Below are 26,683 nucleotides of genomic sequence, written 5' to 3'. Positions count from 1 at the left end.
GTGATGCACCTGGATCATAACAAAAGGCTCCTCATGTCAGAAGAATTCCTGAGTAGGTATGCATGTAAGAACAGATATCACCTAGTTAAATTGGTCTTGATAGGTAACATGTTATTAATACTGTAAATGCCACAGCTGAATAGTGCAAAAAAGCTCATTATATAGGTCATATTTTTTAAATAATTAAGAATATAAATGTAATTTAAACATAATTTCTAATTATGTGAGCTGGAGAGGAAACTGGCAAAGAAGAAATGGTTACCTGTCCTTTGGTAAAACTACGACCCTTTAGCAAAACTACTACCCTCTTTATTCCAAACAATTTAAAAGAAAATATTCTTCTTGTTAAACAGTGAAATGGGTTACAGGAGGAAGCTGTGGATTTTTTTACCTGGAGGTCTTTAATAATGAATGATAGTAATTTGTTGAGGTAATTTTTAGGTGGAGGAGGATGGGCAATATCATTCTGGGGATCTAGCTGGCCTTGTGACTCCACGAGTAATATACATATAATTATTATCAAAATCATTCTCTCATAAATGGTAACATTAATTTAAGATTTCACAAGTTGAGGTGGATAACTGTTTTAAATCCCATTAGTGCTACCATTCTCTACTGAGTAAGAACAAACCACAGGTTTGGACAAGATTTTTTAAAAAATGAGATCACACTGTTATTCTAAAGTAGACAGCATTCATTTCCTTACTGGATTTTAAGTGCCCATTTAGGTGAACAGAGCTGATTCAGCTTTTTTGCTTGAAAAGCAGAATCAATCAGTCTGTCTACTTAATAACAAAGTTATAGAAAACATAAACTATCCCTGAAAATATATACTTTTAACTAAAGCACACATTGTTTATATACTACTCTATTCTTTTGCATTTTCTGTTCAAAAGGATAAATATTTCTTTAGTTCTGATTTTTTATACCATATCTTCATGTTGCATTTCCAAGAAACTTCCAATCATGTATTTTTCATTATTCCTTTCAGCTAAGTTACACTAATATTTTAATGGAAACATCTGCTAATGTGCGTTAAACTTTCTTTAGAGAGCATATGTGAATAATGATGAGTGTTTTACTGTAAAGCATATACTATATATGTAAAAAATAGAGTGAGTCATTTTTTTTAAGCAACCAATAGCAGAGGTCAGCTAAAAGACAATGTGCACAAAACAGCTAAACTGTATGAGGACATTTTAAATTCCAATGGCAATATGACTTCTGAAAATCCAGGAGATTTAATCCCTTCCAAATCTTGGCAGATTAGATAAATCTATACTCTGGGTGATGACTTATTATTGTTCACAGAATAGACAGCAGCCAAAAAATAAATGCTTACATAGTAGCACACACTTCATTGTCATACTCTTTATTCAACTCACACACGAGGAATGCTAAGTGCTACATGAATATGGGATTTTGAGGATGAGATGAAGATATAACATGGTTTATGTTCCCTTAGTTAGATAAATGTTCAGTTCTAGTTTAATTATTAACATTCAGTCATTAGCATCACTTTATATATTTTGAAGATATCTCTAACACATAAATAAGGGATATTAGATATATTTTCCAGAAACTGAAGATTTAAAACTGGGCCATGTTGATGTATAGATTACAGACCAGTGCCTACAATAACTCTCACTGTATATATTTATCTTCCTGATCTCTGAGAAAACATTTTGTATTCTGACATTGAAAGTCTGTATCTTTTAATTGCTATAAAACACAGCTAAGTGCTAGGGTTGCTCTCTCCAAGGGCTGTTACATGTTACTGTAATACACATCCAGGTAACGAGCTAGTATATGATTGAATTCCCTAAACGTTGAAACGCTCTTGCAGCCATAAAATACATTAGAGTAAACTTAAGAGCCAAACAATGTAAGATATGGTCAGTAAAAAGAAAGTATTTGTTTTTCAAGTGTTTCACAATGAACTGAAATCATGTGTAAGAGAGAAAACAATGAAAAATAATTCACTGGAATAATAAATTTACTCTTACTTAAAAAAAAAACAAATTTAGTTCTAAACCTAGCTAAAATTTTGTCTTTGTGTAAGAAAGATTTCTTTGCTATCTTTTCAACAAAGACCAGAGTAATGCCATGAAAAAACTTATGAACCTTTATAAATGAGGATTTTTTTCTCTTGTGTCTTCAATTTCATAAATTTATAAAGCTGAAAGGAAACTCCGAGATCATTTAATCCAATCCTCTTGGTGAACAGACAATGAAACTCTAGGTTCAGGAAACTTCTAAAACCATCTAAACATATTAACTAGTTAGTATTATGAACAAATTTTTCCTGGACAGATATTGCAGATGAACAATGAACTGCTTCCAGAATTTAAAAGGAAGTAGGTTGGCTCACATTTGGCAAACTGCAAATCATATTTAATGACCTCAAAATTCTCAAAAAAAAAAAAATGGAGAGGCATTGTGGTATAGTGGATAGAGTGAGAGATATGAAGTCAAAGGGTTCAAACTATACCTAAGACATTTAACTCTGTACCCTGAGGCAAGTCATAACCCAGAGAGGTTTACAGTTTCCTCAGTGATGAGTATGGCCAAGAAGACTCCCAAATCCTTTTTAGCTCTAAACCTATGATCTAAAGCTGTGAAACACAGACTGCCATGTCTCCAAAGAATTAAAGATACAGGTCACCTGAAGGGCACTGTAGAGATAGATGCATGGTGGGTGAGTAGGCTGTAGCATATCGCCAATGAAGAATTATGCAGGAGAAGTGGGGTAAAATATATTATTATGGATGTACAACTGGAAGAGAGGAAGATTTGTCATTAACCAAGAGTGTGGGATTACTGATGGATAGCCTATATGCTCCAATGGTACTCACACAATGACAGGAGACAGATCACAAGCTCCCAAGCATCTTAAATGGATCCTATGGATGATTTTCAGGAGAACACGGAGGACAGATATATACATATACAGCATAAAAGGACAGAGTTAGGATCTGTACTACTGGAAGAAGTACTGACACTGATGAGATCACAGATTCAGCAAATGATCAAAGCAAATATTTACTTAGTGCGAAACGACTATTTTAACAGAATACATAATAGGAATTGCTGTTAAGTCATGTAAGAATCACCCATTAACTAACACTTTTACTATGACTAAACAAGAAGCTACCGGATTCCATTATAATCCAGACAGTATTTTTTAAATTAGTACATGATACTATTATAAGACACTTGTCAGATGCCTCATGAAATTGGGATATACTATATCTATGACAGTGATAGGTGAAACAGTGGTAGAGAACTGGACTGGAGTCAGGAAGACCCTAGTTCAAATTCAGTCTCAGGAACTTATTGGCTATATGACCCTAGGCAAGTCACTTAGCCTCTATCTGTATTAGTTTTCTCCTCTGTAAAACAAGGACAACAATAACACCTACCTCCCAGGGTTGTTGTGAGGATCAAATGAGACAATAATATTTGTAAAATACTCTTGTAAACCTTAAAGTGCTATATAAATGCTAGTTATTAATTAGTAGCAGTAACCCTAACTAAAATGATTTGATTTAACATGTCTGGCTCTTAGTGAACCTGTATTTGATCGTAGTGGTACTTAACAATGTCAAATATAGAGAGAGATCCAGAAATATTGGGGAAAGAGCCAATGGATCTAGCATCTGGGTTCTTTGGGAAGAACAATTCCAGTGGTTATGAGGTATGTAAGTATCAAATGTAGACAACTTTTTCGAGAAGTCTGGCAGCAAAGGATAAGCAAATAAGATACTTGAGGAGTAACAGGTTCAAAAAACTTTCTTGGAAGTTTTTTTTATGGTTTAAAGAGATGCTAATTTGTTTATAAGAAGAAGGAAAAAATCTGGTAGAGAAGAAGACATAGAAGATTTTTATGGGAAGAAGAAAAAGGGATGGGACTTGAAGATACAAGTAAAGGAATTAACCCTTGGAAGGAAATAATACATATTCTGAAATGGTAATATCTTTTCTAAAATAATAAAAGGAGGAAGAGGAGAAAGAAGAAGATGAGAAGGAAGAAAAGACAGGTGAAGGGAAGGAGAAAACTGGATGAAATGAGATTTGAAAAATCATTTTTTAAATAGAAAGATCAAACTTATTCTATGTAATTACAGAAGAAGTGAACTAAGACCGATGAGCAGAAGTTACGTGAAGCTTGATTTGAACTCGTAAGGAAGAACTCCTTAACCATGAGTTTTATCTGGATATAAAATGAGTTCCCACAATAAGCAGACAGCCCATTATCATTAGATGTATACAATTAGAACCTTGATGATCACTTACCAGTAACGTTCTAAAAAAGGATTCAGCTTCAAGCAGGACAGACTGAACTATGGGGTGGGGTCCAGCTCTGAGATTCTAAGATTAGCTGAAGAAGACTCAGATTTCCTTGGGCGATCCTTAACCTAGGCCACTGAGGGCATAGACTCTCTCACTTTTGCCTTTGTTTGCTCAATGACAAGCACAGTATCTGAACATAGTAGGTATGACTCTGAGAGGTGTAGGTGGACTCACCAAGCTAGGGATTTCCCTCTGCTCTTTTATCTCAGGGGAATTGTTACTCATAGATTCACAAAATATTAAGAGTTAGAAAGACTACAGAGATCACTTACTCTAACATGTTCATTTTGCTTACATGGAAACAGGGCTCCTTTTTCTTCGCTCAAGAAGGGAAGTGACTTGCCTATGGTTATACAGCAGTGGAAAAGCTAAAAGACTCAAGTCGAATAACTCCAAGCCACGGTTTCTCCCTGCCTCAGTTGCTGTGAGTCTCAGCAGCATCTCAATGGGAACAGAATCACATTGATACTGGTGATTTGGCACGCAGCTCCTAAATCAGAATGGTACACGACTCATTACATCAGGCTAACAAGGTTTTGTTTTACTTTGGTCTGTTAACACTTAAAAACAGGTCTTTAGTTTCCTCTGTAAAATCAGGATGAACTAAATAATACCCGATATCCTTTATTTATAGCTCTAAGACTCCGGCACTTCTCTGGGTTTCTATAAAAATGATTCAATGAGTAAGTTGCTTACTCTTGCCCTTGCAATAAAAATAAAATCAAAAAAAAAGAAAAGAAATGGAGATGGAAGATACCTCATGGGTCATCTAGGCCAATTTTCCTCATTTCATGAAGAAATTGAGGACCAAAGAGGTTATATTTGTTCAAGGATCATATTGAAGGAATAGGAATAAGTGGAATGGATACTGGGAGGGAATAATAGTAACATTAAGGAACCATATTCATTGGCACTATGTTGAGAGCTATGAAACCTATACAATAAATTAGCAGATAATGTCCCTGTCCTTCATTTACGCAGTTAGGGAGATGAAACACACACACACACACACACACACACACACTCACATACCCCTGAAATAATTTAGGAGTACATTCAGGCCACATTTAGAAAGTAGGGAGGTAGTTCATGGCATGGCCATGTATGCACAGTAGCCCCCCACCAGCTCTTGATGGGTAATGCTGAAATCTGAGAATGTTGCAATTATACTGATCCTCTAAAGTCTCCTGTTTATTTTATTTTATTGGAGGGATGAGGTTTATCACTTTGACAGCATACTGCCTAGGGTATTAACAAAGGATACTATATTATTAATATCACAGGTGCTACGATAAAATTTACTTAGAAATGTCTGTCCTTCAGATTGAAATAAATTACAGTGCCTTTTAGAAGATCATCGAGGAGACAACATACTAACACACATTTCAATGAGATTCTAGAAAAATGAAATGGCAATGATGCTAAACGGCAGATACATCAGAATGATTGCACTTTATTCTAATAACTTTATTCTAAAGTTGTTAACATCATAATGTTATTGTTATAATAAATATGATATCTCTTGGCCTCATTATGCATGCTGCCAAATTAACTCAGAAGAGAAAGCAATGTTGTTCCTTTGTCTTTTAAGAACAGTATTTAATTCCTATATAAGAATGAACACCTATTTGTCATACAGATGAAAAGTCCTTGACAGTAGAAGCATTTTGTACAACTGGGTTCTGAGTCAGAGTATTTGTGCTGTATTCAATCTCAAGGGCATAGAAATCTAAGCAATTTTCTTGTATTATTAATGGAAGTCACTGTATTATTAATAATATGCCTGGAACTAAAATGTAAATTATTAGGAACATTTACATCTATGTCTACAATACCTGGACATAACACTGATGTGTTCCTGATATTGTTTTACTGAAATACTATGGAAAATGTCTTTAGGTGTAATAACCAGCCTATAAGGACTTAAAGATGATAATACAGAGGTACCTTATTAAGTAAATGTTTACCACTCACCAAATTAGACTAGGTACTATCTACACAGGGATGATATTCCTCAATTTGGGGATTATCCAGGCTTTTTCTTCTTTTTTTTCTGAGCTGCTCACCTTTTGGATACATCCTGTGTTCACAGAATCTTTACCACAGTATACATAAGAAGTACAAATAAGAGGTGCTAAAACTCAAGCACGTCAGTTTTAATTTTTATCATGAGCTTCAGTTGTAAGGTTTGATGGAGAAAGGAAGTGACAGCTCCTGGCCAGTGTTGTTTTGGAGTTATCTACAGATTTCAATTATTCATGCTATTCCTACTTTGTATTACCACAGAGAGTCAAAGAACTGTTTTTGGTAACAGGATTATGCTGATGTCCAACTGTGTGATTTTCTTTTCCTGAAAGCTACTCTAAAATGGTGGTTCTCAAACTTTTCCACAGTAGTAGGACCCTTCAATTTAAACCAAACTTTGGCAGAACCTTTACAAAATCCTCTAAACTTATCATTGTTAAAGTTGATTAGCATAACATAAAGTTCATTAAAATAAACAAACAACTTTGGGTGTTTCAGGGTTCCTTGAAGAACAGTTTGAGAATTAATGTTCTAAAATCATACATTTTTAATGGCCTGGATCAGAATGGTTTTACCCAGAGAATAAAAGGTGAGGAAAGGATAATAATTCTGATTACATTACAATTAAAATATAAGCATATAATTGAATGATTTGAGCTCATTGGTAGAAGACTAATGCTTAGAAATTATATTCCTGTGTGCTCTTGTCCATTTCCATGTCCAAATAAAAACAATCACAACAACCTCTAACAATTTATATAAAATATGACTAACTAAAAATAACTGGGACAGTTAACTTTCTTGCACTATTCCTTCAAGTCCTTTATGCTTGAATTTCTTAATTTGACGTTAAGGATTAAATGGATTTGGTGGGGGTGAGGACCTATGGAATCAAATTAGAAGGTGATTTGTTAATTATGGCCAAACTCTAAATTCAGTAACACAGTCACTTAGAAATCAATTCCATTTATATCAATGACAACTGAAAACACCAAGCATATAATAAAGATTTGCTTAAACAAAACATTGCAATTTCACACGCAATCTAAGAAATGACTGTCACATTGTTAGGAATGTATGAAGAAAATCTTGGCAGAATTGTGATTTTAAAGCCACAAAATTATGGTTTTTAAAACTGCACACGCAGCAATTTGTCCACTTAAGTAGCATTTAAATAAGTAAGACCATTTTCATGCACTAGTCCATATATTTCCATCTCTCTCTTATACAGATATTGTTTCCTCTGCTGGGAATATCACTTAATACACCCACCCACTGAACCAGCCTCTGTTGAAATGCTTACTTATCCTCCAAAGTCGAATTAAAGGGCCACCTCCTTCATGAAGTCTTATTCGATCTTTGTCCTCTTTGCTACTCTTCCACCACATTGTAACTCTTATGGTACATATCTTTTTCTACATATATTGTAATTTTTCTATGTAACCTTCATTACCAGAATTATATTTTTAAATGTTAAATTATTTAAAAAACAACTCTAAATAACATCAAAATCAGGGTCACTTAGCATCTTACTGATCTTGTGACTAAGAAGCAATTGTTAGTTCTACACATGGGAAGATACTTTTAATTTTTAAAGATCTTATGAACTCCTGTGTTATATATTAACTCATATTCAAAATAACAGAAACATAATTTCCCCCCACAGTAATCTATATTGTTTACTTTTATTGCCCAATTGTGAAATTATTCTTGAGAATAAAATGGTTTATATATGGTGTTCTTTCAAATATGTTATTTCTGCTTAATGTTTTTTTTTTATTTTCAGATGATTTTCTAAGACACAAGAAACGAAAATGAAAGTACCACTCCATGTTATGACCTACCTTCAGCATATGCTAACACTTATCATTATGGAGGACGGCCTACGCTATAAACAGAGACAACTAAAGCACTTGTAGAACAGCATAAGATACATAAAGATTTAAAGAGTAAATACTATATGGGAGGGTCTAATCAGTTATATAGTCCTATGCTGCTTATAAATTTAGATTTAATATGAAGTTTTTGTGACGAGAGCCTATCATGTTAGCTAAAAGTTGGTAAAGGACATAGCAATGGAATATACACAGTATCCATTCAATTGTTTTCATTCTGGTTTTTGCCCTACTTCAGATGACCAGATTAGAGGTTCCTTCTATCATCAGTGTTCTCTTAGGGAAAACAGCGCAGTACAGTGGGAAGTGCTGAACTTGATTCAGGAGACACAGGTTTTAGTTCCAGCTCCATCATTTACTAGCTGTGTGACCTTGGTCAAGTCCCTTAACTCCAGGAAGACTATGTTTCTTCATTTGTAATATACTATCTATTTACAGATGATTATTGTCAGGAAAGGATTTTGCCAACCTATATATAAGTGTGACTTATGCAAATGCAATATATAAATAAGTTTTTCTCATTTTCTGAACTTCATCACTTAATGTTCATGATACTCATTTAACATTCAACATATGTTGCTGTTATTAGTTATTTTCAGTTATTATTTATTTGGTTATTATTTATTTATTATATATATTTAGTTATTATTTGTTATTTTAACTCTAGCTCCCTAAACAGTTTATAAACTATTTTGAGGTGAAGACCATGGTCTAACCTCAATGACTTTGTCAAATGATCCTCAAAATTATAGACTGCCAGATTTATGTACTGGTGTAAGCCATTAAACATTTTGGCTTGAGTTTAATTTTACCCATACTCGATAAAATCAAGGAAAAACATTAAAAATGTCTATGCTGAATATACTAATCCTAGAGACACATATCCTCTCAACAACCAAACAGATGCTCAATATTTAAAGGCTTAAATGAGCACAAGACTTTACATGGTCATTTGTGTGTATGTCTATGTGTGTGTATACTATCTAAATCCCGTTTCTACCTAGTTGTTTGCATGTTGCCTCTCCCATTAGACTGCGAGCTCTTTGAGAGCAGAGACTGGGTTTTTTTGCCTTTCTTTGTGCTTAGCTCAGTGGCTGCTACATAGTAGGCATTTAAATGGCATGGAGAAAATCTATGGACTTTCAGTTCCACGACAGCAGTCTTGGCTAAACTCTCTATTTCTCCCAGCAGGTAATACAGTGCTCTCTAAAAATAGTTGTTTAATAAATATTTGTTGAATGACTAAATGAAACCAAACAATCTGTGCAATGAAAAATCAGGGATGGTGGAGGCATCCTAAGAAGTCCCTCCATGAAGATCTGTTACTTGCTTAATTGTGTTTAGTATAAGTGTAACATGCTATTACTAAACAACTCAAAGCTTAATTTAAAAATCCTTTTACAACAACTTTCCTATTCTCACTTAAGTTTTAGTTTATTTACAAAATAGCCAATTTGGAAAACACAACTAAAAATTTCTTTAAAAATTCACTAGCTACAATATAGTCTCATACTCTGTGTACGAGGAACAAAACTGCACCATCATAACATTAAAGGAAAACTCACATTCTTATATTCTAATATACCTATATATCACCCATTATGTAGAAAATATGGAAAAATATTTTGAGACAGTACAAAACTATAATAGAAAAGCTGCCATTTCTCTTTTTAAATATTTCTCTTTTAACTTTTTTGCTGCCATAAGCTAGACAGAACAGTGAACTAGAGGGACTAGGATGGGTGGGCAGCCAGAAAAAAAAAAGGTTTCTGGAACAGTGTTACAGAGATAAGGCATAAAAATTAATGATAATAAATGTACTCATGTGGTTGGACACATTTTAGGATGGCAAGAAAACAAAATATGTCCAACTAAAATTTAATGCCAATTTTGGGAGATTTTAAAGTTAACTTCAATCTTGTTTAGCTTGGTGCCATTTCTACCTGAAAACCTCTAGGTGGACAGGCTGTTCTTTCATAAATGGATCTAAAGACAGCTTTAAAAGCAAAATCAAGAAAAACTAATGCTGATAGTTTCCCTTTTTAAATTATGAAATTTGCTTCTACTGGATGTGTTTATGGCAATAAATATAACTATATACACAGTTATTATAGGTATAGTTAATGTATTCAACGTAAGTCTTATTTCAATGCAAATAGAAATAGGTTTTCCAATACAAAATAAGACTAAATGTGATGCAATTAAAATACAAGTTTTGGCCTTGGCAATGATTACTGCTTGACATTTTATATGTAGAATTCACTGGTGAAAAAATGAGGTGGAGATCAGAACACTGACAGAAGAGAATTTTTCATTTTACTAGGAATGTATTTAGTAAGTAGTTTTACTACTTTCTTCACTTTCAATAATGTTTTTTTCTAGCTCCTGAGGAATAGATATCAGAGTATGGACACAGTCAACAGATACCCTATCTTTTTTATTTCTTAAAATCAAAATTTTAACTTAAAACATGTTAAATGTCATAATGCTCTAATTTCTAATCAGACTAGACTAATAAAACACAAAGTGTAAAAAACTATTGCATTGCACATAATTTGTTTCACTATTTTATTAAAGATTTCTTTACCTGCAGATGGCTGGGAAACACTCTTGAAGTCCCTTCTTTTTAACTAAAGATCCTTCAAGACAGTACATTATAATGTCCATAACCTTTGAGAAGAAAAACCACAGATCTGACATTATTTTCAAATAATTAATTTCCTTTTTTTTTTAACTTAACACTTTTAATTCCTAATTTGGTGCTTTTTAGTTTCAACCTCTATGATTTTAAAGTCTTTGAAATATTTTGGTTTTATGTTACATTTATCAATTACCCTAACAGTGAGAGGTAACAAAGTAACAAAGTAAAACAAGTAAAAGTAACAATATCATTGATTTCATTGAAAGTATGTATAACATTCCACATTGGTAGCACTCAAAACAAATTTCCTCATTGGCTATACACAAAAATATCAATGTCTCATTCTATAAACTTAAACCCATCACCTCTTTGTCATTGAAAGCATCAATGCTGTCTAATCATGGATGATCACTGTACTGATCATAATTATTACAACTTTCAAAGCTATTTGCCTTTACCATACCGTTACTGTGCAAATTGTTCTCTCGGTACTGCTTATTTCATTCTTCATCAGTTTATAATTCAAAATGATTCATTTTTATAATATTGGTATTATAGTATAAATTGATCTCTGAATCAGTTCTTTTAAGTCTTTCCAAGTCTCTTTGAAATCATCTATTTCCTCATTTCTTATAGGACAATTCCATCACATTCATACACTACAACAACTACTCGACTGCTATTCAATTTATGGACATCCCCTTAGTTTTCAGTTTTTATTTTGTTTTGGCCACCACCAAAAAAAGCTGCTGTAAATATTTTTTGTACATATAGAACTTTTCCCTCTTTCTTTGGTCTCTTTTGGGTAAAGAATCTATTTCAAAGGGCACGTACTTGTTAGTAACTTGATGAATATAATTCCAAATTACTTTCCAGAATGGTTGTATCCATTAACAGGCACACAATAGTTCAATAGCTCATCAATATACCTGTCTTCCCATGGAAAAACGATAGTAACATTTTTAATTTTCCTTTTTTATCACCTGTGCCAATCTTATGAGTGTGAGGCCCAATCTCAGTATTACTTTATTTTACATTTCTCTAATTAGTAGTGATTTGGAGCATTTTTTCATGCGGTTATAGATGGCCTGGGCTTCTTCCCTTGAGAATTATCTGTTCATACTAGACCATTTATCAATTGGAGAATGGCTCTTACCCTTATAAATGTGAATCAATTTCTTATATATCATATCATGCCATATCTACATATAAATTCAGAGAAACTTGCAGTAAAGATTTTTTCCCAATTGTTTCCCTATTTTACAAAAATTGTTTGAAAAGCTGAACAGTAGTATGGAAGAAATTAGACTTAGACCAACACTTTACAGCTTATACAAACATAAGCTCTAAGTGGCTATATAAAAGAAGCATCATTAATTAGGGAAACAGAGAAAACATTAACTACTAGATTTATAGGTACAAGAAAAGTTCATGACCAAACAAGGGATGAAGAGAATCACAGAAGATAAAATGGATTATTTTGATTATGTAAAATTTAAAAGTTTTTGCAGAAGCAAATCTAATAAAGCTAAAATTAAAGAGGAACCCATGTTTACTTTTGAGGTTAGTTATTTACAGATTTGTAGAAACAGCAGAGAGAGCTGTAATTTATGAAGAGGTACTGTGTTATGTTTTATTTACAAAGATGGATATACAAGAGAAAATTGCATTGAAAAATTATTTTGGTCAAGCTCTAGCCCATAAACTATAAATGGAAATTGTCAGTTACTTTGTTTAAACTAGAAATTTAAACAAGAAAAAAATCTGGAAATGATAGGTAATACAAACAATGACTACAACCACTTCCAGAAGTTGATATGAACTCTAAATGTTACATATGTGCACAAACTCTTTTAGAGATACTAGAAGGAAAATGCAGTTAGCTGCATTATATTACTGCACTGGAATATTTGTTATATTTTTTATTTATTGAGGAAATCATGATAATACCTCAACAAGAAGATCAACAACATCTGTGGGCATTTTTTCAATAAGGATTTCAATGACTCTCAGGATCTCCCCTTTAGCTCGAGCAAGAGTTGTAGTGTGGATATTTTGCTGTGATTGGGTGTTCGCTGCTAGAGCAGTATGTCTATGTACCTACAAAAAGGATGAGATAATATTATATTGGTCACTGTATTAATATTTTATTCACTCTTATATTTATATATAAGCTTTTGCTTATATATTATTAAACCTTTCGAAAAAAAAATCAGCAAAACCATAAATACATCTAGTATATACAGCACCTTAAGATTTGCAGAACGCTTTACAAATATTATTTCACTTTATTCTCATAACAACCCTAGGAGGTAGATGTTATTATCATTCCTGTTTTGAGATGAGGAAACTGAGGTAGGTGGAGGGTAAGTGATTTGCCCAGAGTCGCAAAGCTAGTAAGGGTACAAGGAACACTTGCTGCATTTGGACTTAGGTCTTCCTGACTCAACATTTTCTGTGCCACCTTGCTGCCTCTTTGGGTTAGGTAAGGAAGTATTTTTAAATTGCTAATAAAAATTGCTAACTTCCAAACTGTACAAGGGATTATATGATTTACTAAGCAATATTAACAAAAGACAATTTTTAATGCCTATCATTTATAGGGCTTACCATACAAAAAACATCCAAAAAAATTACAGATTATTTGGCAATGTTGAGTACCTTCATTTTAGTGTCTGTACATTTTAGAAGAGAATGGGTCAGTAAAAAAATCTTTCTATGAACTAGTGAAATTATCAAATGTTATACACGTATAATACAGTAATGTACATTATACATGCGATATACATGTAGAGCTATGTTAGCACATACTTCTATTTACTATAGAAGAAGACTGAAATAAGGCAGATCTATCTTGGATTTAAGCCAGAGGTGCGGGCTTTTTGTTTTTTGTTTGTTTGTTTGGTTTTTTGGCAATTGGGGTTAAGTGACTTGCCCAGGGTCACACAGCTAGTAAGTGTCAAGTATTTGGTTTGAGGCCAGATTTGAACTCAGGTCCTCCTGATTTCAGGGTCAGTGCTCTATCCACTGCGCCACCTAGCTGCTCCCTTGAGGAGTTTAAGGACATGCCAAATTTAATATGAACTATAAGAAGGTATCAATATATTACATGTATTTATTAAAGTTAAATGTAAAATAGATAATGGTGTTATCAATCAGAAGACAATATATAAGTGAAAGTAACAGCTCACTTTTGTACTGTACTTTAAGATGTATAAAGTGTTTTATCAACAACCATGCTCACAGGGTACAGGGTATTATTAGCACAATAGTACAAGTCCTATGACTGCCATTTTACGAATGAGGAAAGTGAAGCTCATAAAGGTTAACTGGCTTATTCATAGTTACATCGTTGCAAAGCCAGGATTTAAATTCTATTCTTCTGATTTCAAATCCAGTGATTTTTCCCCTCTATATTACAATGCCCTTTTTTTTTTAAGTTGAATCTACCTCCTTGATGGCTCTTCCGATACAGCTTGTAGCATGGAAACCAAGGGAGGTAGGACAGAAAGATAAATCAGAGCGAAAGAAATGCCACTACCTTCTCCAGGGTTCAGGAAGACTATCAAGTTCAGCATCTTCTGTGTTTTATGGAAATTGCATAAACCCATGCCTTTTATCTGTGCTATTTCTTCAAAAATCAGGAAAGAAACTGTAGGTGAACTTCGGTCAGAATGGACCACAGTTTAGGGGCAGCTAGGTGGTGCAGTGGATAGAGCACCAGCCTTGGAGTCAGGAGGACCTGAGTTCAAATTTGGCCTCAGACACATAACACTTACTACTTATTAGCTGTGTGACCCTGGGCGAGTCACTTAATCCCAATTGCCTCAGGAAAAAAAAAAAAAAAAAGAATGGACCACAGTTTACTTTGGTGAGGGGAGGAGTGCTTGGAAAATAAATAGAGACAGTGCTGGAAAGTTCAGTGAAACTGCAAAAGGAAACCTGGGTTTAGGGTGTGGCTTGAACAAGGGTTTGTAAGCCACAAAGTCTCTGACCCTCAGTTTCCTTTTCTGTAAAATAGGTATAATATGAGCAGGGATGATCTTTTGCATTACTTTGTACTCCCAGTCTGGCACACAGTAGGTACTTAAATGCTTGTTGATTTGATTTTATACAATACTTAACTCACAGTGTGGTTATAAGCACTTTGTGAACCCAAAGGCCTTAGTTATTAGTAATTAATTAAATAGTAATTAAGCACTTTATTAATAAAGAAGTCTAATTATTAAAATGTAGAAATAACATTATAAATGGTAAAAACTAAATTGTTGGGGGAAATATTTACCAGTTGGTTATATTTACATGTAAACAAGTTCATATCAACATTTTGTTAGCCTAGATGAAAATGACTGAACCTGACTATTACCTAAAAGGGCCTCAGTTTCTTCATCTGTAAAATGACAGGATTGGACTAGTTAATCTTTAGAGTACCCTTGAAGCTCTAATAGGGCAGGTAGGGTGGCACAGGAGATACAGTACTGGGCCCGGAGTCAAGAAGATTCATCTTCGTGAGGTCAAATCTGGCCTCAGATACTTACTAGCTAGATGCCCCTGAACAAGTCACAAAACCCTGTTTACCTCAGTTTCCTCACCTGTAAAAATGACCTGGAGAAGAAAATGGCAAACCACTCCAGTATCTTTGTCAAGAAAACCCCAAAGGGGGTCACAAAGAGCTGGCTGGACATGACTGAAAAGACTGAACAACAATGAAGCTCTCATATTCTGTGATATTCATGGAAATACATTTCCATCGCTGGCTTTGAATTATATAAGCAAAAAGGTTTTATGGGGTGGTGATCAGTGAGCCATCCTCAAAAGCCAAGAAGACCTGGGTTCAAGTCCACTTCTGATACATGTTAATATATGACTCTGAAGAAGTCATTCTGTTGAGTACTGAGTTGCTTCTCTAAGCTACAGAGAGGTACTGATCTAAATTGGTAGAGGGAGTTTCCTTATCTGAGAATTCCCCCATACCAATGAAATCACAAGTCTAATCCCAGGCCTAGATCGTTTCCCTCGCCAGATGTGAAACTCCTCAGCCTCTTTAGTATTCTCAGCTTAGCACAGTTTTGGTACACAGAAGTTGCTTAATAAATGTTTGATGATTGATTATTGACTGACCTTAAACCAGTGAGCTACTCAGTGAGTGTTTAGTTTCATTCAAAAGATATTTACGGAGTTTCCATATAGAGATGGCTCTGGGGGTAGACCTGAGTTCAATATGTATGAATTCACAAATTGGTACTTCTGAGGGTACTCACTTAGGACTTACTTATAAATCTTTCTCTACTACCAGAAAAAAAATGACTCAAAGTACACAACTGACTTAGTAACAACATCTTAGCAGATGAAGGACAGCATACTACTTATGAAATGGAATAAAACTATTTTTAGTATTCTGAATCTTGCCTTCTCTTTCCTTCCACGAACATGGCAAAGAACCTAGCAGATCTTTACTGGAAAGATAATTTATTGTTCTTTCTTTGAATTTCAAACAGGTAGTAACATTAGCCCATTACACTATAGCCAAGGTTGAGATCAGCTGATAGTCAGCTCTTTAGTTCTGACCTACAGTAAAGAAAAACAATTAGTAACTTCAATAATATTTCTGCTTACACATCTATTTCCATAGCAAATTAGTTGATTATAAATAGGCAATTCCATCTTGATTAGAAGCAAATACTTGGTAAACAGTTGTTTGTATTTCAATTTAACAATTACTAAGCACATAACTATATAGCACAAGTTATTGTATTAGGTTCTCAAGGGATACAAAGATGAACAATGCATAATCCTTTTTCATAAGGAAATTATAATCTAGATTATTTGAATTTAAAAAGTCTTGAGTTTCAGGCTAGGAAACCAGAATCAATAAGAAATGTTTTTGTTTTTTTTTTTAATCACTATCTTTGAGAACAGGAATGTACACAAAGTGAAATAAATTAATCAGCTAATTTTTTCTGCCGTACACATTAACTACTACTTAGCCTTTAGTGTAAATGAGCTTATTCATCCACCTATATTAATTTCTCTACTTTCACACTGAACAGTTACTATTCTATAATGTTTAAATTTCACTATTTAAGGACTGAATGTTACCATCAAAGTATTCTTTTGGAGAGAGAGACTCAGGGATTGCTCAAAAGCTCCTCTTACCTCCTTGGCAATAGTTGTGATAAAGGCGGGTGGTCTGGCTGTGGCAATGAGTGAGAGGGCATGTCTCGCAGAGCGGGCGGAGTCAGCTGCTGGACTCAGGGGCAGCCCCATTGTGATGCTAAATAAGGATCAGACAAAAGAGAAAAAAAGAAAAGCATTAGAAATATAGACTGAAAAGATTAGACACAGCTTATAATGTCAGTTCAAGGTCAATGGGAGCACTCAAACAGTTAGAATATAATGGACTGCCAACAATGAGCAGTGATTAGGAGTCAGGGTGTTCTAGCATCAAATACAAAATCGAATAATTAACCGTGAAGATTGAAAACAGTGTGTGCATCTGTCCAAACTGTTAAAAAAGCCTTGTTAACAAATTATCAAGCCCTAGTACTGAATTAATATCACAAAGCCTAGAATAAGTCAAGAAAGAATGTCCTGAAAAGTTTTTTCTTTTACATTTTCCTTCATAAAGTCAAAGGGAATATGCATTCAAAAGTCAGGATTTGAGACATTAAAACCAAAGTTCTCTAAATAGTATTAATACCCAAATAAATATCACCAAAGAAATGAAAAGGACAAAACTATTTCTGTCATTTGTGATGTTATGAGATGTTCTAAGTAAGACTGGCTTACCTAGACACAATGCTGAGGCAATCTGCATTGTTGTTCTTGCGCAAAATACATGAAGTATTTGTAGCAATATATATGGCATATTAATTGATACTGACATTCTACAGAACAAAAAAGATCAGGCATAAGATATTTTAGGTTGTGGATAAGGAAGGATGCACATTAAAATCAACATCTTCCAATAATGAAAAAATAAATATCACTACAAGTTAGTGAAATGAAGTGCTGAGTTTCACTGCACCTCAATCTCTCCAAATCAGTCCTACTAAAGTCAAAGTTAAACATTTTCTTCTCTCTATAACCCTTACTGATCACAGTGGTAAAGGTATAAATCCAAACACGATAACTTCTGATTAAAGTGTTAGACATAAGTACTCACTAATCATATAAGGAATTTTCTTACATAATGAGACAGGATTTGTTTTCTAGCCTGTAATGTAAATTCATGTTTAAAAAACCATTAGAGATGAATGAAAGATTAAAGAATGTTGCTAAGATGAGGCTTCATTTCTCAAGCAAATAATGCTCACTTTAAATTCGCAGATTATCAAAATCTGTTCTCCCAAATTTATCTAAGGTTCAACATTTTAAACTTCGGTTGGTACCAGAAGCATATCCACTTATAAAGGTGTTCTTAAAAAAACAAAAAGCTTTCATACTATAATTTTATAACCTTTATTAAAAATGTACTTTTAAAATATGTATAAAACCACATATATTATTACACATATAATTTGCTTAACCCAATTAGCCTTCCAGATAAAGATATTTACATATAACACTTATCATTTTACCCTTCCAATATTTAATGTTCAATATCATTTAAACTGAAAGAGAGAGGAGTAAGAGAAAAATTATGGAGACAGAAAAGTGTGATTGAGAAATGAAATAGTGAAAAAAGATCTTTTCTATACAAAAGTATGCTTTTGATTGACTGAGAAACATTGACACATCTCAAAAAAGTTTCAAAGAAAAACAGTGTTAGGTGACTCTCTGATCAGCTTCAGCTTGCTCAAACTTAAAAGACTTTTATAACCTAACTTAAAATTAGTTCATGTCTTTGGACAGCTTTCCTGGGCTTCACCAATTTTAACTCCAATCCAATTCAACAAGTATTGAGTGACTGTGGGTTGAGTGTTTTATTTGAATTAGCTTAAGTTACAGAGTAGGACAGATTCATGTGAAGATGTACATTTTAAAAAATCACATTCCAAAATTATTGAAATGTTTCTGAAATTAGCCATGCTAGTATTCTGTCCATGAATGTCAATAAACAGGTCTTGACAGTATTAATAAAGACAAAACACAAAAGAATAATTTAGTATATGGAATTCATAATGTGTCCAAATATGTTTTAAACCATAAATTTTTTTTTCCTATATCAGGCTTCATTTGATGTGTTATATGTAATCCAAGATGCTGAAAATATTTTGTATATTGTTAGTATTCAATGAATACTTGTTTTAAAATTTGTTTGATTCAGAATTAACTCATTAAGGATAATTAATATTAACAGCATAGAAACTGATAATTTTTAATAAACTAAAGAAACAAAATAGTTTGTTACAATAAAGAGCTTTTAAAACAGAGCAACTAAGCAATGCCTGTTTGACAGATTTGAGATCTCAATTTGGGTAGCCCTGCACTGTTGCAGATCATAACCTATTCATGTCTTCTATGATGAACTAAAGTCTGAGATGATCTACAAATTCCCCATAAAGGATCTACCCAATACATCTGAGGCATTTTTCTGGGTCTTCCCATATGTGGTGGACACCAAGACAGTTCTTGGGCTGCTCACGTGGTACCCCCTTGATACATGACTTTTATACCTTTGTTTTATGGCCTGTTTTGTGACTAATGCAAGTTATGCTACTTCTTTACATTATACCCATCATATATCTTTCGATTACCCTTTCAATCATCTGTAATTCTGATTCTTCTGAAATTGCAGAGTTTCCATAATTTAAAGTCAAGCAGCATTATTAGAAAAATATTAGAGTTTAAAAGTCTTTTGTAAGAGGGCACAGCTTCGGATGATTGAAAGCACTATAGAATTTGTAAATGTGATCTAGCTAACTATCATTTTCCAATTTAATGCTGGGTTCACCTTGTTGTCCATTTGTAGTGCCTAAGATTCACTATAATCCAACAAATATTTAAATGTACAAAGCATAGTTATCACCTGAATATACAAAGACAAAAGTAAGCCTTGTCCAAAAGGACCTTACATTCCACTTGAAGGAGGGGTTCTTAACTTGGGGTCCATAGACCCACCCCCTCTCCATCATACCACCACAGGTATGGATGGATTTCATCGTGTCTGTGCACTTCGATGGGGAAAAATTTCATATCTTTACTTTCCTGAATTTCCACCTGAAATGCAGCATCTCCTTCAATCATGAATGTAGGCAACAAAACAAAATAGTATCAGTAGTACCTGTAACTTTGTTACAAAGAGAAATCAGATATTTTCATATAATAAGACAGTAAAAAATAACTGGATGTCCAAACTGACATGTGTAGTGCCTTGTCAAAAATCACTCCACAGTTCAGGTTCTTATGCAAGTTAATTGAAAATAATCTTCAAACTGATTTTAAAAAAAAATTAACTTTAACTTGCCTACATTTTAAGTGAATTATTTTGTTACATGATACGTTAAAGCACATGCATTGCATTATAATTTTAATTTAAAATATTTTTATCATTACATTTCAATAGAATTAGTTCACTTTATATTTTATTTTATGCATTTAAAAACATTCTTCTGAGAATGGGGTCATCACTTTTACCAAACTGTCAATGGTGTCCATGATACAAGAAAAGTTTACCTGCGTTGGAGGAACATGGTATGTATACAAGTGAGCAAACATAAAGTATATACATAATATTACAAAGTACCTTCAAAGGGAAGAGTGCTAATAACTGGGAGCATCAAGAAAGTCCTCATGTAAGATGTATTTAACACTATGATTCTCTTTGAAGGAAGGATTCTGTGAGATATAAGTGAGCATTCCTTAATATACAAGGAAGACCACTTATATTAAATCAATGAGGTGGGATATGTTATATTACATATGGAGAACATCTAGCAAGACAGAGTGACTGGAATGGACACTGCACTGATTTGGAGTAATATGAAATAAAACTTGAAAGTGTGGAAACATAGTTAAGGTCTTTAAATGTCAAACTCAGAGTACACTTTAGTCAAGAGGGGAGTTGCAGAGGATTTTTTAGTGGGGATGGGGGTGGTCACATGGTTCAGATCTGTTTTAAGAATATTAATTGGGGGGGGGGGGCAGAGCCAAGGCGGCAGAGTGAAAGCAGTGACTTGCTTGAGCTCTCCCCCAAACCCCTCCAAATACCTGTAAAAAAAATGGCTCTAAACAAATTTTAAAGCAGCAGAACTCACAAAAAGACAGAGTGAAACAAATTTCCAGCCTAAGACAACCTGGATGGTTGATCAGAAAGGTATATCATGCCAGGCAGGAAGAGGAGCCCAGTTCAGCATGGGTGTGCAGGCCACAGCGAATCTGGAGCAGGCTTCAGAAGACTGAATCACAGGCAGCTGTGGCAGTTTCCAGACCTCTCACTCCATGAATGCCAAAGACAGCTTGGAAGGTCATGAGAGAGAGAAGCACAGTGGTCTCAGCCCCAGTCCCCAAGCACGGCCCTAGGGCAGTGGCTGCCTCCTGAGCTTCCAGCCCACAGACTGAGGGGGAATCGAGTGGTGGATCAAAGGGGGATTGCAGAGATCTCTCTGCTGGTGCAGTATTCTCTTGCTTTACCAGTGCTTGATCTGGGTCACAGTTCTGGGTGGCAGTCCTGGGATGAGGAGGAGCGCTGGTGTAGTGGAGCTTATAGTGGCAGTGGAGAGGAAATCCTCCTCACAGTTCCAAGACAGAAAAGAGAGCTTGTGGTCACTCATAGACCAGAGCACTGGCTAGGAAAGGAGTAAACACCTTGCCCTTGATCATAGAACCTTGGAAGAACTGAAAATTTACAGGTCCCTTGAAGTATCTCTGAAAACAGCTGTGCAAACCCCTGAAGCTTGGAACAGTACATCCTCCACATTGGAAGCAGACTTTCACCTTAACAAAGAGTTTATAACTCAAGTAATTGGATGGGATCATGAGCAGCACAAAAAGACTCAGACTATATTATCTTACTTTGGTGACAAAGAAGATCAAAACATATAACCAGAAGAAGACAACAAAGCCAAAGCTCCTACATCCAAAGCCTCCAAGAAAAATATGAATTGGTCCCAGGCCTTGGAAGAGCTCAAAAAGGTTTTTGAGAAGCAAGTAAGAGAAGTAGAGAAAAAACTGGGAAGAGAAATGAGAGTGATGCAAGAAAATCATGAAAAACAAGTCAACAGTTTGCTAAAGGAGACCCATAAAATACTGAAGAAAATAATACCTAAAAAAATAGTCTAACCCAAATGGCAAAAGAGGTCCAAAAAACCAATGAATGAGGAGAAGAATGCTCTAAAAAGCAAAATTGGCCAAATGGAAAAGGAAGTCCAAAAGCTTACTGAGGAAAATACTTCCTTAAAAATTAGAATAGAGCAATTGGAAGCCAGTGACTTTATGAAAATCAAGACACTGTAAAACAAATCCAAAAGAATGAAAAATTAGAAAACAATGTGAAATATCTCATTGGAAAAACAACTGACCTGGAAAATAGGTCCAGGAGAGACAATTTAAAAATTATTGGACTATCTGAAAGCCATAATCAAAAAAAGAGCCTAGATATTATCTTTCAAGAAATTATCAAGGAAAACTGCCCTGATATTTTAGGACCAGAGGGCAAAATAGAAATTGAAAGAATCCACCAATCTCCTCCTGAAAGAGATCCCCAAAGGAAAGCTCCTAAGAATATTGTAGCCAAATTCCAGAGTTCTCAGGTGAAGGAGAAAATACTGCAAGCAGCCAGAAAGAAACAATTCAAGTACTGTGGAAACACAAGATTTAGCAGCTTCTACATTAAGAGACCGCAGGGCATGGAAAATAATATTCTGGAGGGCAAAGGAGATAGGATTACAACCAAGAATCACCTATCCAGCAAAACTGAGTATAATCCCTCAGGGTAAAAAATGGTCATTCAGTGAAATAGAGGACTTTCAAGCATTCTTGATGAAAAGGCCAGAGCTGAATAGAAAATTTGACTTTCAAATACAAGACTCAAGTGGAACATGAAGAGGTAAACAGGAAAGAGAAATCATAAGAGACTTATGATTATGAAATCATAAGGTTGAACTGTTTACATTCCTACATGGAAAGATGGTATCTGTAACTCATGAGACCTTTGTCAGTATTAGGGTAGTTGGAGGGAAAAAATTATATGTATATATATATATAGATAGATAGATAGATAGAGGGCACAGGGTGAGTTGAAGATGAAGGGGTGATATCTGGAGAATAAAATTAAGTGGTGAGAGAGGATTATTCTGGGAGAAGGAGAAAGGGAGAAGTAGAATGGGGTAAATTATCTCACAAAAAAACAGAAAAGGCTCTTACAGTGGAGGGGAAACAGGGGAAGGTGAGAGGGAATGAATGAATCTTATTCTCATCAGATTTGGCTTAAGGAGGGAATAACATACACACTCAATTGGGTATTGAAATCTATCTTACCCTACAGGAAAATGGGGGGGGGAAGGGGACAAGAGAGCAGGGGGACGATAGAGGGGAGGGCAGATTGGGAGAGGGAGTAATCAGAAGCAAACACTTCTGAGGAGGGACAGGGTCAAAAGAAAGAACAGAATAAATGAGGGGCAGAATAGGTTTAATGGAAATATATTTAGTTTTTCACAACATGACTACTATGGAAGTGTTTTGCATAACTTTACACGTATAACCTGTATTGAGCTGCTTGCCTTTTCAATGAGGGTGGGCAGGGAGGGAGGAAGGGAGAAAATTTGGAATCCAAAGTTTTAAAAATACATGTTTAAAAAAAATGTTTTCACATGCAATGGGGAAATAAGAAATATAGGAAATGGGGTACAGAAATCTATCCTGTCCTACAGGAAAATAGAAGGAGAAGGGGATATGAGAAGGGAGATAGTGGTAGAAGGGAGGGCAGATTAGGGGAAGGGGTATTCAGAATGCATGCCATCTTGAGGTGGAGGGATGAAAATTTGGAACTCAAAATCTTGTGGAAGTGAATGCTGAAAACCAAAAATAAATAAATACATTTATAAGAAAAAAATAATAAAAATATATAAAAAGAATATTAATTTGGTAGCTAGTTGTGTGGAGGATGGTTTGGAGAAGGAAGAGGCTTAAGGTAGGGAGAACAATTAGGAAGTCACTCATTAGACTAGTCTAGGTAAGATGTAATGAGCACCAAAACTAAGGTAGAATGGAGAAACAGGAGTGGATGCAAGAGATGTTGCGGAGTTAGATGGACAAAACTTGGTAACTGGTTAGATATGCAAAGAGAGCAAGGAAGATGGAAGAAATAAAGAGAATGGAGAAGTTTGGAGGACAGATGAATTTAGGGGAAAACAATGAATTCCATTTTGTACATGCTGAGTTTGAGTTAAAGTTGATTCAAGTAGAGATAATGAGAAGGGAGTTGGTAATAAAAAACTGGCATCAAGAAGAGAGATTAGGGCTAGATACATAGATTTTGGAGTCATCTCCATAAAGATGATAATTGAACCCCATGGGAATTGAGATCATCAAGATAGAGCAAAGAGAGTCCAGGATAAGAGACTTAGGGGATGCTCATATTTAGTGAGTGGACAGAAGAAAAATTATCTAGAAAAGGAGCCTGAGTGGTCACAGAGATAAATATACTGATTGAATTGTTTAATGAATGGCTTGTTCAGATGCAAACCCCAATATGGACAATATGCATTCTTTAACCATTTGCTTGTTCCTAAATGAACTACTATGATAGTCTCTTGATTGGCTATGGGTATTCTTGAGGAGGCCTCATATCTACAGGACACCAAAATAACTGAACACTCAGTCAAGTAATTAGATTTTCCTTCCTACTTTCCTATCATCTTAAAGTAATATGATCTTTTCCTCAGTCATCCAGGCTCTATATCTCATAGTGATTTCTCAGTTTCAGTCAATAAACATTTACTAAGCCCCTATGTGCAGAGTATTCCAACACTTAGGTAATGAAAGACAGCTGGAACTGGGTACCAAGGCAGGAAGAGATCCCAGAGATCTCAGGGATCCCTAAACTAGTGCAGGGTACAGGAATAGTTGCCATCGAGAAGCTCTGTTGCTCACTACTCAGTTCTGGGTCATATATCCAGGGTGGACTGAGGGAGGAAGCTGTATCGAAGGGTGGCAGAGAGGAGTGGGCTCTAGATGTGTATTGAGAAACAAGTTCAGAAACAACAGGAGATGTGTGGCTTTGATCTCTGAAAGAGATCTTAGAGATTATCTGGACCAAACAATTATTTTACATATGAGAAAACAGGCCCAGAACAGTCATTCAGGCAGTAAGTGGCAGAGATGGGATTTGAACCCAGGACCCCTACCCTCCAAATCTAGCACTTTTTTCTACTGTAAATGAGTGTTACTTCTGGCTAATTCAGACTACGAATGACACTCTAGAATGCTAGCTAATCACATAATCCTCAAGTAGTCAGCATCATCCCATTCCAATAATTTATTCTTTAGTCTCACCTCAAGTTTGGACATAGAATCTCATTTATCTCTCTTCCCTAATCCAAAGCCTATCTATCCAGGAGGCAGCATAGTATCATGGATAGATTGCTGCACTTGGAATCACTAAGTTCAAATCCTACCTTAGACACCAAAACCTCTCTGAGTCCATTTTGTCAGTGAAAAATAAAGGACTTTGGCCTCTAAGGTCAGCTAGTTCTCTAAATCTATGATCCCACAAGCCTATGCTTTTTCAGGGCCCTAATTAAATCCAATTTCTTCAAAAAACCTTCTTTGATGACTTGCTTTCTACATTGAGCCTGGACTCTTCAAATTCTGAAACTCCATTCAAGTTGGCCCTTACTCCTATTTCTTCAAATTGTTACTTAATTTTCCCTAATAAACTCCGTATCTTAGATATCTTTGTATCACTCAGGGCAACTGGGCACAACAGTTTACAGAGGGCACTGATAAACTGGAGAGGGAACAGAAGAGAACATCTAGGATGGTGAAGGGCCTTGAGCTCATGTCACATGTGGACAGGCTGAAGAAATCACGTATGCTTTACCCAGAAAAAAAAAAAGATAAAGAAGATGACAATGATGACTCAGGGGAACATAAAAGTTGTCTTGAAGTATTTAAAGGAATGTTGCACAGAAGAGGGTTAGATTTGCTCTGTTTGGCTCCAGAAAGCAGAACCAAGAGTAATGGGGCAAAGCTGCAAAGAGGCCAACAGGAAAAATTTCCTAACAATTAGAACTGCCCAAAAGTGAACTGTTTTCCTCAAGACAGTGTAGATAGTATGGATAGTTTCACCTTAGTGAAGGTGCAACTATTTGTAAGATATATTATAGTGAGGATTCCTTTCATGTAGGGGTTGAACTAGAAAACTGCTGAGGTCCTCCCTAATGCTCAAAAGCTATGACTCTATTAAATGTTTTCATGCTTCTCTGAATTCTTCATATTAGATCTTTTAATATTCCATTACATTCATATGTCACAATTTGCTCATTCTTAAATTAATGGGACTCTACTTTATTTCCAGCTATTTTTGTGCATATGAGACCTTTTCTTTAACTTCCTTGGGGTAAATGTCTAGCAATGGAATTTCAAAGTTAACAGACATAGACATTCTAGGCACTTTTTTTGGGCATAATTCCACATCACTTTCCAGGATTAAATTAAATTTACCATTCTATAGACAATGGACATACATACCCCACCCCTCCATTTTAAAAATGAAGAAACTCAATAAAACTTAGGAAGGTTAAGTGACTTGTAAAAAAAAAAATCATAGAAACATTAATGAACAGCAGAAGAAAGATGAATTTTAAGTCCCTCCAGTGATATTTCT

At 34.9% G+C, this 26,683-nt stretch overlaps 1 protein-coding gene across 4 annotated transcripts in view; it reads right to left on the bottom strand.

Moving 5' to 3' along the window:
- Positions 1-26,683, bottom strand: part of WDR7 (WD repeat domain 7) — a 458,806-nt gene that overhangs the window by 91,512 nt on the left and 340,611 nt on the right. For all 4 annotated transcript variants that reach the window (XM_027868951.1, XM_027868954.1, XM_027868953.1 and 1 more), the window contains 3 exons: positions 17,071-17,188; positions 12,865-13,014; positions 10,861-10,943 (listed from right to left, as the gene is read on the bottom strand). In XM_027868951.1, coding sequence (XP_027724752.1) covers positions 10,861-10,943; positions 12,865-13,014; positions 17,071-17,188 — 351 coding nt within the window. The remainder of the gene's footprint in view (positions 1-10,860; positions 10,944-12,864; positions 13,015-17,070; positions 17,189-26,683) is intronic.

The sequence above is a fragment of the Vombatus ursinus genome, unplaced genomic scaffold (assembly GCF_900497805.2).
Source record: "Vombatus ursinus unplaced genomic scaffold, bare-nosed wombat genome assembly UNPS02014791.1, whole genome shotgun sequence".
NCBI lineage: Eukaryota > Metazoa > Chordata > Mammalia > Diprotodontia > Vombatidae > Vombatus > Vombatus ursinus.
The sequence above is the reverse complement of the archived record's forward strand: the minus strand, read 5'-3'. Positions and strand labels throughout refer to the sequence as shown.